Source organism: Amblyraja radiata, chromosome 3 (genome assembly GCF_010909765.2).
Source record: "Amblyraja radiata isolate CabotCenter1 chromosome 3, sAmbRad1.1.pri, whole genome shotgun sequence".
NCBI classification, from domain to species: domain Eukaryota; kingdom Metazoa; phylum Chordata; class Chondrichthyes; order Rajiformes; family Rajidae; genus Amblyraja; species Amblyraja radiata.
Window position 1 is genome coordinate 39,370,194 of NC_045958.1, and position 12,587 is coordinate 39,382,780.

General features: G+C 44.1%; 1 protein-coding gene across 1 annotated transcript in view; it reads right to left on the reverse strand.

The window, feature by feature from the left end:
- kif27 (kinesin family member 27) overlaps positions 1 to 12,587 on the reverse strand; it is an 81,264-nt gene that overhangs the window by 22,414 nt on the left and 46,263 nt on the right. The window contains 3 exon segments of the mRNA XM_033017640.1: positions 2,465 to 2,641; positions 3,168 to 3,202; positions 3,205 to 3,277. Coding sequence (XP_032873531.1) covers positions 2,465 to 2,641; positions 3,168 to 3,202; positions 3,205 to 3,277 — 285 coding nt within the window.

Below are 12,587 nucleotides of genomic sequence, written 5' to 3' on the forward strand. Positions count from 1 at the left end.
CTATGAGGCTGCAGGGTGAACTGGATATGTTGGGTGAGTGGGCAGATGCATGGCAGATGCAGTAGAATGTGAATAAATGTGAGGTTATCCACTTTGGTGGCAAGAACAAGAAGGCAGATTATTATCTGAATGGTGTCAGATTAGGAAAAGGGGGGGTGCAACAAGACCTGGGTGCCCTTGTACATCAGTCACTGAAAGTAAGCAGGCAGATACAGCAGGCAATGAAGAAAGCAAATGGTATGTTGGTCTTCATAGCGAGAGGATTTGAGTATAGGCGCAAGGAGGTCCTACTGCAGTTGTACAGGGCCCTGGAGAGACCACCCCTGGAATATTGCGTGCAATTTTGGTCTCCTAATTTGAGGAAGGACATTCTTGCTATTGAGGGAGTGCAGCATAGGTTCATCAAGTTAATTCCCGGGGTGGCGGGACTGACATATGGTGAAAGAATGGATCATTCTTGATGGGGGAAAAAGCAGGAACGGGGTACTGATTTTGGATGATCAGCCATGATCATATTGAAGGGCGGTGCAAGCTCGAAGGGCCGAATGGCCTACTCCTGCACCTATTTTTCTATGTTTCTATAACGTGTTAAACCCAATCCACATTATGGAACCATTATAGAACGGAATTAACTGCGTTTCAAAATAGTAAGTACATAATTAATCATACACAACTATTCAAAAGAGTCTTAAATTTCTTGGTCCATTTGCTTTATCAGATATATTAGGTAGTAACATAATGTGTTTGCTGAGGCTTTATGGATTTTATTTCAAAACACCAAAAAGAACAAGATGTCTTCTGATCAACAGTAGTTATCCTTCAGACCAAATATAGGTAGATAATATATTCCTTGGTCATTGCTATAGTTCTCCTGATCTGCAAAAACAAGCTGAAATAACCCATCTACTGATTTACCACTCTTTCTGGGCAAAACCTTTGCTCTTGGCCTTACAAATTGCACAATTAAGAATGATTGCGCAAAACAAAACATGGCATAGTGGCACAAGACACAAATGTTCCACCTCATGGTATTTGTGTAGCATGAGCCAATCTATCTTCTATACATAACCAAAACTCTTCCGGTTTGCGCGATATTTCTATTTGCGCAAAAAAGGTACGCGATAGCGCTACGGTTTTTCGCCGGTTCACTCGCCGTTCTTCTGTGCAGCAAATGCAACAAATTTTGTTCCGATCGGTGGTATACTGTAAACGTTATTGTGGTTTAAAAATCTCAAAAACCGTACGCGTGCATATTCCTTCAGTCAGCACCACGCAGATTGGTCTCTTCTCCTGTCAGTCAATGCCACGGCCGGGATGGCGACGTCCCTTCCTGCCCCACCGGCGGAGGCCTCTCCTACCTCACTCACAAACTCCTCTCGCCCCTCCTCACAGTAACTTGTCTATCGTCACGCACACACGCACGCACACACACACGCGCGCACGCGCACGATGCAATCTGGTGCAATTGTCAAGTCAACTGGATCTAAACCACAGCTAACAATGGTGGAAGGAACTGCAGATGCTGCCTTTTATGGATGGGGGGAGGGAGAGGAAAGGAGAGATGAGGGAGGAATTGGGGGAGGGGAGGCGGAGAGGGGAAAGATCCTGGGGAGGGGAGGAGGAAGAGTGGGTGGATTGAGGTAGAGGAAGGGTAGGGAGGGGGAAGTGGAGGAGGTGAGGAGAGTGGGGGAGGAGGGGGAATAGAGGGGGAGTAGGGGGAATAGAGGGAGAGGAGGGGGAGTGGGGGAGGTAGGGAGTGGGGAATAGAGGGAGAGGAGGGCTGAGGGGGTCAGGAGGGATAGCGGGGGGAGATAGGGGGAGGCTAGGAGTAGGGGGTAAAGGGATAGGTGGGGGGTAGGGAGGGGAGAGGAGTTATGGAGGGAGGGAGGGAGTGACTAAGGATAGGGGAAAGGAGAGGAGGGAGAGGTGAGGGAGGGATTGGGGAGGAGAGGGGAAAGAAGGAGGGTGAAGAGGAGGGGGGGGGGGAGTGCTGTGGATTGGGGAAAATGAGCCGTGCCTACGTAGTTGGGGCCTATGTGTGAGTAGTGCAATATTGCATTGGGGGGGGGAACAGGTGAGTGGTGGAATATTGCGTTGGGGAACGGGTTGCGTTGGGGGACCAGGCCTCCCATATGACAGGGACCCAACGGGTCCCACTTAGTCTAGTCCTCCATAAATGTATGTATGATATCATATAGAAAATACCGTAGTAAAAAAGAGAAAAGGTACAAAAAAGAGCTCTGAAGTTTTTGTAACCTTTTAGCAGCTGAGTTAATTTTTTACCTGCAACTACAGATCTGAAATGTTTCGTTTGGGATGGAAATATGGTTTTCTCCATAATGAGTATATTATTTTCTTGCAAAATATTCTCATTATGGAGAAAACCATATTTCCATCCCGTTTCTCACCAGTTTATACAGAGAGATCCCAAATATAATAAGTTAGCTGGAACATACATTCTTACCTGGCTGGAACGCAACTTTTTGATTTCTAATTGGCTTTTCTCCTGCAATAGTGCCTCCTTTTTGTCTACAATAACTTCCCTTTTTCTCAAATCCTCTTCTAACTCAGCTAAAACTTGTCTTTGGTGCAGAACCTTCTCCACTTCCTCATCCAACCATTTACGTTGCTCATCAATCCTCTAAAAATAAAAACAAATAAATAATAAATATATATCAAGGTACAAAAGAAAAATGGCAGCGTTAGAAAATCTGCTGCCTGTATTAACTTGCAACATTGTGTGTATGTCAAAATAGTAATGTAATTCAAACAAAAACATATCAGGAGTTGATTTTGGTCTACAGGAGAGGTAAAAAAAATTATTGAGAAGAAACGGGAGGCACAGAGACGCAACGGTCGTGTTGCTGCCTGACAGCACAAGAGACCTGGGTTCAATCCTGATTATGGGTGCTGTCTGTATGGAGTTTGTACGTTCTCCCTGTGACTGCGTGGATTTTCTCTGGATGCTCATGTTTCCTCCCACACTCCAAAGTTGTCCAGGTATGTAAGTTAATTGGCTTCTGTAAATTGTAAATTGTCCCGAGTGTGTAGGAGAGTGCTAGTGTATGAGGTGATCGCTGGTCGGTGTGGACTCAGTGTGCCAAATGGCTTGTTTCCAGGCTGTATCTCTAAAGTCAAAAGTCTAAACATAATATAGGAAAGCATACCTGCTGCTCCTGTGTACTAATATGTGAGTAATTCTTTTCTTCAGATGGGTAATCTCTTCAGTTTTTCTTTTCAGGATTTTCTGCTGGTGCTCATGCTTTAATTCCAGCTCCTAGCATAATTAAACATGGAAATCTTTAAACTTATTATTTCAGAAGGTATTTCATGCCTACATCAGATTTGTTTAAATTTGGATCAGAAAATCAGTATCCGAATATAGGTTCCAAATATTCTGACATTTCTTTTCATAATATGAATCATTGCAAAGTACCAAATTCCAAAGATATTTGTTGCTAAGCATCATATAAAAACATGTGGTGGGAGATTGCAACCTTCAAGTGGTCCACCCTGTTTCGACGAATGCAATTAACGTGGCGTGCACAATCAAATAAGATCAAATAGAACAAGTTGTCCTACAATTTTAGGCTGTGCACGCCATACGCAAGAAGAAGAAGAAGAAGTAGAAGAAGATATAAAAACATTAAAGGCAATAATCATAGGCCTTCTAAAGTTTATAATGAAGGCATGGACTTTTGAACACAAAACCTGGGCCTGGGTAGGTGGAGACTTGCATTATTTTTCTTGAGTCTTAATGTCTTGGAGAATGATTTGAGATTTGGTCTACATCCAATTGTCAAGACATGCAACCTGTATCATGAAATTACTGAACATATTTAATTTCGGAAAAAGTAAAGTACATTTAGGGGCTTCAATTCTGAAGGCAGGCCAGGATAGCCAGCACTAGGCATCCAATTATAAAAGTAATAAAAACAGAAATTGATGGAAATATTCAACAGGTCGGACAATACCTGTGGAAAAAGAAACAAATAATGATTTAGATCCATTCATCTGAACTAATGAAAGGTTAATTTGGAAAACTTTCCCCATTTGTTTTCTCACAATCCACCTCCAACATTTCTCTACAACATTCACAACAGTTCACATTTTCACAATAGTTCCTTGCTTGATATTCTATATTAAAGAGGGCATGTTTGGCGAATTGTCAGCAAGCCAAACTAGCCAAGCCTGCACCAGCCAAATGGAGGGTTGTTCCTGCAGATGTCTATGTTCAAAATGGTCCACTATTTTCTCATCAACTTCAGTTTTGTCAATTAATTACAATATTTTTATGAGACAATGAGTGCATTCTTAACTGTTCAAAAAAGCAGAATGTGTTTTCATGTGAAGACAGTTTACCCATTCTATCCAGTACTTTATTGTAATTGCTTGTTCAGCTAATGCGCACTTGATCAATGGAGTAAAAACTGGATTGTTCTTTAAAGGAAGCTTGATATATCCTTACCAGCAAGCTATTGAAAAATGTTGATCAAACATGTCAAATGTCTCTAAATGAATCCCACAGTTCATATTTCCTATTCAAATGTGTAATTTATTGCACAATTTTGAAAAATAAACTGACTACTATTTTTTTTATACTGAAGAGCCTGTCCCACTTGGGCGACATTTGCGCGTAATTTACGCGACAGCCTAAAAAATAGGTTGTCGAGTCGTGATGCGTGGTGAGGCATGGTGACGCATGCAGTGACGCGCGGTGCTTCCCTGTCTCCCCAGGATATGGATCAAAATCCTCACGCAACACCTGCGTTACGTATCCCTTGCGCTTGCTGACATACTGATGATGTACGTGTAACGCGTGGTGACGCATGGTTATGCATGGTGACGCACGAACATTGTCTATGCTACTTTATTATGCTTCACCGTGTGTCAGCGTCCGTAACCATGTGTCGCCGCGCGCTGCCCGTACGTCATGGGCGCGTCATTTGAGCGTCATTTGAGCGTGATCACCCGGGTATAAAGCACGCCGAGTTTTGAAAATTTTTCACTGGGAAAATCCTTGCCACGGAGATCGGACTAGCAGTACAGTACGAACGACATCGCAAATGGTGCAAGGCCACCAAATTCAAATGCAGTTTCTTACCATTTCAAGCAGGGTGCAAGGCCACCAACTTCAAGTGCAGTTTCTTACCACTTCAAGCAGGGTGCAAGGCCACCAAATTCAGGTGCAGTTTCCTACCACTTAAAGCAGGGTGCAAGGCCACCAAATTCAAGTGCAGTTTCCTACCACTTCAAGCAGGGTGGGAAGAAGCAATTATAATCAATCAAGTGTGACAATTAGTGGCCTTTGTGTGGTTGGGGATTGTAGAAATAACTTAAGTCCTTACCACTTTGTAAGAATGGGGCAAAACTCATATTTAATCCATAAGTAACTGTATTTTAACTATGAAGTAGGGAAATTGTTTGTGAAGTGTATTGTGTTTTAATTAGGACTAGACCAAGTGCCGACCCGTTAGGTCTGTTCCCGCAGAGGGGTAGGGCTGCCCAGCAGCCGGCGGCCTCAGAGTGAGCCTCAGCTCCATGGCCTTGCATCCTCGGTGCTTCAGACCCTGAGTACGGGGAGGGGGGGAGGGTGGAGTGGGCGGGCGGGCGTGATCCCGAGTGAGCTTGCGGGGGGACCAGCCGATCTGTGGCTTCCGCCAGAGTGACAGAGCCGGGCCGGGCCGGGGGGGTGGGGTGGGGGGAAGTGGAGGAGAGCCGGGCGGTAGCAGCCGTTATCGTCGCGCGGGGCACGCGATGAGAAGATGGCCAGCGGGAGGCGAAAAAATGACTGAGTGGGGGGGTGAAGGATTTTATGAAAAATGTGTACAGAAAAATGACTAAATTTAATGAGAAGTGGATTTACAAATGTAAAAGTAAAATCGATAGCGAAATGGTAAAAATCTCGGCGTTTTTGCGTCTGGTTTTCGCGGAGTAACGAATCAGAGGCAAAATGTCAAAGGCAAAATGACATACACACACACACAGAGTTTTGAAAGTATATAGATTGTAAGTATTAGACTTTGTTTAAATCTGAAGTTTAAGAAATAACTTTCTTTTCCAACTTGAAAATATATGTTTTGTGTGTATGTATTGTGTGATTGCTGTATGATGTGTATTTTAAATTCTGAGAGGTGGTCTCTGAGAATTAGTTTTATATTTCTGTGGTTTTACATCATTGAAATAAAATGATTTTGAGTAAACAGGTTAAAGAAAACCACAGAGGGAAAAAGGGTTGGAAAGGGGCCAGAAAGGGGAAAATCATGTGACTATATGTGTTGTCAATCACTGGAAAGGATTTGGTTGATTGGTTAATGCAAATAAGCTAAATGTATGGTAAACCATAATGATTGGTTAATAGTTTGCCACTCATTCTGTACCATAATTGTCTAATACCTATATAATGTGTTACGTTTGTACCAAAGAAGTACTTCTTTCGTCCTGCCCCATAGTTTCTAGCTCTAGAAGGTTTAAAGAATTATCCAGCACTGTCAGAATAAAGAATTGATTTTAGCAGCAATGGTTTGAATCAAGTTTTCTTGAATTGGACTGACAAAAGAACTTAGTTTAACAGGTGCAAGGCCACCAAACTCAAGTGCAGTTTCCAGCCACTTCAAGCAGGGTGCAAACCCAACAAATTCAAGTGCAGTTTCATACCACTTCAAGCAGGGTGCAAGGCCACCGAATTCAAGTGCTGTTTCCGACCACTTCAAGCAGGGTGCAGGGCCACCGAATTCAAGTGCAGTTTCATACCACTTCAAGCAGGGTGCAAGGCCACCAAATTCAAGTGCAGTTTCATACCACTTCAAGCAGGGTGTAAGGCCACCAAATTCAAGTGCAGTTTCATACCACTTCAAGCAGGGTGCAAGTCCACCAAACTCAAGTGCAGTTTCATACCACTTCAAGCAGGGTGTGAGGAAATATTATACAATAGAATTGCTCAGATGATAACTTTTGTGTGAGGAACTTATGTTAAGATGCAAGAGAAGGACTTGGAGCTGAGGTTTTCAGAAATACATGGCCCCACAAAGAAATAAAGAACACACACATATAGGAGAACAGATGGCTTATCATAACATGGAGATGTTGATCTGGATAGGCATAGCTTTGTTTGCTTTGAAGCAGCTATAACGCTGTCAGAAGTTGTATTGGTTTAGTTTGGTGTTTAGAGTATAGGTTATTGATGGGTTTCTTCTCAGGCCATGAGCATCATGTGTCCTTTCATTATGGCACATCTTTGAGCTCGGGTGTACCATAAAGGGGATTTATGGTTGTCTATATTGGGTCGTGCGCACCAAGGCTAGATAATAGTCTGTGATCTGGTTTGTGCTGTTTGAATGTATTTATGTTGAGATACGAGATAAGGCACAGGTGATGATTGTGTGACCTTTGTATAAGGGTGGTTTCTTATGTTTATAGAAAACTGAAAAAGTAACTCTGTTTTGATAATCTTCCATTTGCTGTGTGGAATGCTATTAGTGAGGAGGCCTTACATTCCTTTCGTCCAGAGATAGAAGGGGGAGGTTGTAATTCAGAATGAAACTACACCCGAGCTTGGGAAGAAGCAATTATAATCAATCAAGTGTGACAATTAGTGGCCTTTGTGTGGTTGGGGATTGTAGAAATAACTTAAGTCCTTACCACTTTGTAAGAATGGGGCAAAACTCATATTTAATCCATAAGTAACTGTATTTTAACTATGAAGTAGGGAAATTGTTTGTGAAGTGTATTGTGTTTTAATTAGGACTAGACCAAGTGCCGACCCGTTAGGTCTGTTCCCGCAGAGGGGTAGGGCTGCCCAGCAGCCGGCGGCCTCAGAGTGAGCCTCAGCTCCATGGCCTTGCATCCTCGGTGCTTCAGACCCTGAGTACGGGGAGGGGAGGGGGGGGAGGGTGGAGTGGGCGGGCGGGCGTGATCCCGAGTGAGCTTGCGGGGGGACCAGCCGATCTGTGGCTTCCGCCAGAGTGACAGAGCCGGGCCGGGCCGGGGGGGTGGGGTGGGGGGAAGTGGAGGAGAGCCGGGCGGTAGCAGCCGTTATCGTCGCGCGGGGCACGCGATGAGAAGATGGCCAGCGGGAGGCGAAAAAATGACTGAGTGGGGGGGTGAAGGATTTTATGAAAAATGTGTACAGAAAAATGACTAAATTTAATGAGAAGTGGATTTACAAATGTAAAAGTAAAATCGATAGCGAAATGGTAAAAATCTCGGCGTATTTGCGTCTGGTTTTCGCGGAGTAACGAATCAGAGGCAAAATGTCAAAGGCAAAATGACATACACACACACACAGAGTTTTGAAAGTATATAGATTGTAAGTATTAGACTTTGTTTAAATCTGAAGTTTAAGAAATAACTTTCTTTTCCAACTTGAAAATATATGTTTTGTGTGTATGTATTGTGTGATTGCTGTATGATGTGTATTTTAAATTCTGAGAGGTGGTCTCTGAGAATTAGTTTTATATTTCTGTGGTTTTACATCATTGAAATAAAATGATTTTGAGTAAACAGGTTAAAGAAAACCACAGAGGGAAAAAGGGTTGGAAAGGGGCCAGAAAGGGGAAAATCATGTGACTATATGTGTTGTCAATCACTGGAAAGGATTTGGTTGATTGGTTAATGCAAATAAGCTAAATGTATGGTAAACCATAATGATTGGTTAATAGTTTGCCACTCATTCTGTACCATAATTGTCTAATACCTATATAATGTGTTACGTTTGTACCAAAGAAGTACTTCTTTCGTCCTGCCCCATAGTTTCTAGCTCTAGAAGGTTTAAAGAATTATCCAGCACTGTCAGAATAAAGAATTGATTTTAGCAGCAATGGTTTGAATCAAGTTTTCTTGAATTGGACTGACAAAAGAACTTAGTTTAACAGGTGCAAGGCCACCAAACTCAAGTGCAGTTTCCAGCCACTTCAAGCAGGGTGCAAGCCCAACAAATTCAAGTGCAGTTTCATACCACTTCAAGCAGGGTGCAAGGCCACCAAATTTAAGTGCAGTTTCATACCACTTCAAGCCGTGGTGCATGGCCACAAAATTCAAGTGGAGTTTCATACCACTTCAAGCAGTGGTGCAAGGCCACCAAATACAAGTCCAGTTTCATACCATTTCAAGCAGGGTGCAAGGCCACCAAATTCAAATGCAGTTTCATACCATTTCATGCAGGGTGCAAGGCCACCAACTTTAAAATGCAGTTTCATACCATTTCATGCAGGGTGCCAGGCCACCACATTCAAATGCAGTTTCATATCATTTCAAGCAGGGTGAAACCACCATAAAACCACACAAAACACCACACTCACAGTTCAGTAGACATTCAGTGTGTTCAGTTGATTCACAGCTCAGACAGTCGTGACCTCTCCCTCCCCCATCTTGCAGAGACTGAGCCACACCCACACTTCTGGGTTTTATAATCCCTTCCCCCTCCCACCGGTAGTGGCGTGGCCTTCATGGCGTGATTGACAGGAGAGAGATTCTCAACATTTTTTAAACACTAATAACACTTTTATTTTTCATTGATGGGAAGAATCCTCTGCACCTGATGAGCGGAGGGGGACTGAGTAAGATGGCTAAGAATCACAGCCGTAAGTGGTAGCATTTTATCTAAAATCAATATACAGTGCAAACAGGAAGTTGTCATGTGTAGACTTTTAATCATTTGCCATTTCAAACCAACCACCACCAACCATTTGCTGTGCTTTATTTCAAACCAACCACCACCAACCATTTGCTGTGCTTTATTTCAAACCAATCACCACCAACCATTTGCTGTGCTTTATTTCAAACCAACCATTTGCTGTGCTTTATTTCAAACCAACCACCACCGACCATTTGCTGTGCTTTATTTCAAACCAACCACCACCAACCATTTGCTGTGCTTTATTTCAAACCAACCACCACCAACCATTTGCTGTGCTTTATTTCAAACCAATCACCACCAACCATTTGCTGTGCTTTATTTCAAACCAACCATTTGCTGTGCTTTATTTCAAACCAACCACCACCGACCATTTGCTGTGCTTTATTTCAAACCAACCACCACCAACCATTTGCTGTGCTTTATTTCAAACCAACCACATTTTCATTTTCAAACCACATTAAGGGCACTCAAGGTCAGTAAAACCACACTCACAGTTTAGTAGACATGTGTTCAATGTTATTCACAGCTCAAACTGAGACGTGACCCTCCCGCTCCCCCATCTTGCAGAGACTTCCGGGTTTAAAGTCCCTCCGGAAGGGGCGTGGCCTTCAGGAGAGAGAATCTCAACATTTTTTAACAACTAATAACTTTTTTATCTTTCATCGATGGGAAAAATCCTCTTGTCCTGCGCAGTGGAGGGGACTCTGAGTAAGATGGCCAAAAATCACAGCCGTAAGCGGCAGCGTTTTTTCTAAAATCAATATACAGAACAACAGGAAGTGGTCAAGATCAGACTTTTAGTAATATAGATGATTTGTTTGCCTCCCAATTCATATTGATAGGTTTATGTGTTTTATCCACAGGCAAAGTGCCCATAAAGAATGATGTTCTTTCAACTGCTGTAAAAAGTTAAAATCTTCTGCTGACTTGTAGTGTTTATAAAAATTTTGTTTCTTGTTAAATTAGTTGTTATTCAATATGTTATTCAGATTCAATTTTAATTGTCATTGTCAGTGTACAGTACAGAGACATTGAAATGCATTTTATGGCTTGCACTAAATAAACAATTTATTTCTTAAAAATTTATTGGTCTTTGTATTTATTTTAAACTAGACCAAGGGGGACCCGTTGACGAGCGGTTGCGGGGGGGGGGGGGGCCTTCATGTCACACACACACTAACCACCCCCACACACACTAACCCCCCCTGGATATTATATTAATATTATTAATTCACTCCTTTTAGCCCATCCCCCGCCCTATCCACTCACGTATAACCCCCAACTGCGCAGGCATGGCTAGAGGGAGGGGGGGGTGGAGAGGGAGGGGGTAGCGAGGGAGAAGGAGGGGGATAGAGATTGAGAGGGGGGCGCGGCATCACAGGGGAGGGCTGGTTCCCAAACGCAATACTCCACCTCTCACCCATAGATCCCAATATTCACCACTCCCTAGAGAGGGTGGGGGGGCAGAGAGGGAGGGGGTGGACAGAGAGGGAAGGGGGGCAGAGAATAAGGGGAGCAGAGAGAAAGGGGGCCAGAGAGGGAGGAGGGGACTGAGGGTGAGGGGGGTCAGAGAGGGAGGGGGGGGGGGGCAGAGAGGGAGGTAGGGGCAGAGAAGTAGGGGAGGCAGAGAGTAAGGGGGCAGAGAGGGAGGGCCCCCTCCCCCCCTCCCTCCCCTCCCCTCTCTCCTCCTCCCTCTCCTCCCCCTCACAGCTCATGGAAAAAAGTGGGGCTGCTCGTTGAAAATTCTGTGCAGCTTGCCAAGAGGCATTGTGACGTCATCCAGCTCGCTTCAGCACGTTAGATTTTAAAAAGATGTCAGATTGGTAAACAATTTTAGTAAAAAAACTCAGGAAATAATAAATCAAATTTTCAGATGAGGGGTTTTTGACATCATGAGGTAAATCTCTAATGGAATATGTAAAAAATTCACCGTTACCACATCGGGTTTTCGAATAGATGTGAATCAAAGAAAAAGTTTAAGCAAGCAAGCAAGCAAGCAAGCAAACCCACAAGTAAAGGGAAAACAGACACAAGCATTTCACTGCTTTTAAATTTGTGGCATTTCTATGAAAATCCGATGCTTCCCGTCAACTGCCCCACATGTGTGCAGGAAGTTCCATCTGGTTTGATCGCTGTGCGCCACTCTCCTCCACTCGTCAGGTGTACTAGGGCAGTTAATTATTTCTTCTTCATATGCATTGGTGATGGCGTCACAGGACTCTCGGACAACCTTGCTGATGGTGTTGTGGGCCACACGAAAGTTGTAGGAGAGGCTCTTGTACGAGCCTCCTGATGCAAGGTGGCGGAGGGTGATGGATAGGCGCAGGCCTGGTTCCAGTGCCTTCCTCATGAAGGTGTCCTTTTTCTCCAGAAGAGGACCAACTCGTGTCTTTAGCTCCTGAAACAGGTCAGGGAGATTCCTGGTGAAGTTTCTAAAGGCAGCCTCATCTTCCCGCTGGAGATCAGTCATCATGATCTCATACTGGCCCAAAGTGAGACTCATCAGGAACAAGGACCTCGTCCACACAGACCTCTTCCTTGGCTTCTTCCTCCCCTTTCTTGTTGTACTCCTGCCTGGCTGATCTGTAAGCACGAGGGCTGCTGCAAACAGAAGTCTTTGTTGTTGTTGTAGCGATGCAATCTGTAGTTGTTCCATGATGGTCATGATACAGAATAGCACCCTACAACCCCTTTTATAGGGAAGCTGGATAATCTAACGACGTCACGAGCACCAGATGACGTAACCTGTCGTATCTTGCCGTATCGTGACGCACATTGACGGCTGTGCTGTCGCATGATGACGCGCGCTGTCCTATGGTGACGAACGGTGACGGGTGCCTGACATATGTCTGTCCTATGGTGACGCACAGTGACGTGTGCCTGACGTGTGTCAGGTGCGTGGAAATCGATAGCGCGTGTTGACGCAGAGTGACGTACTTGGCGCGCGACT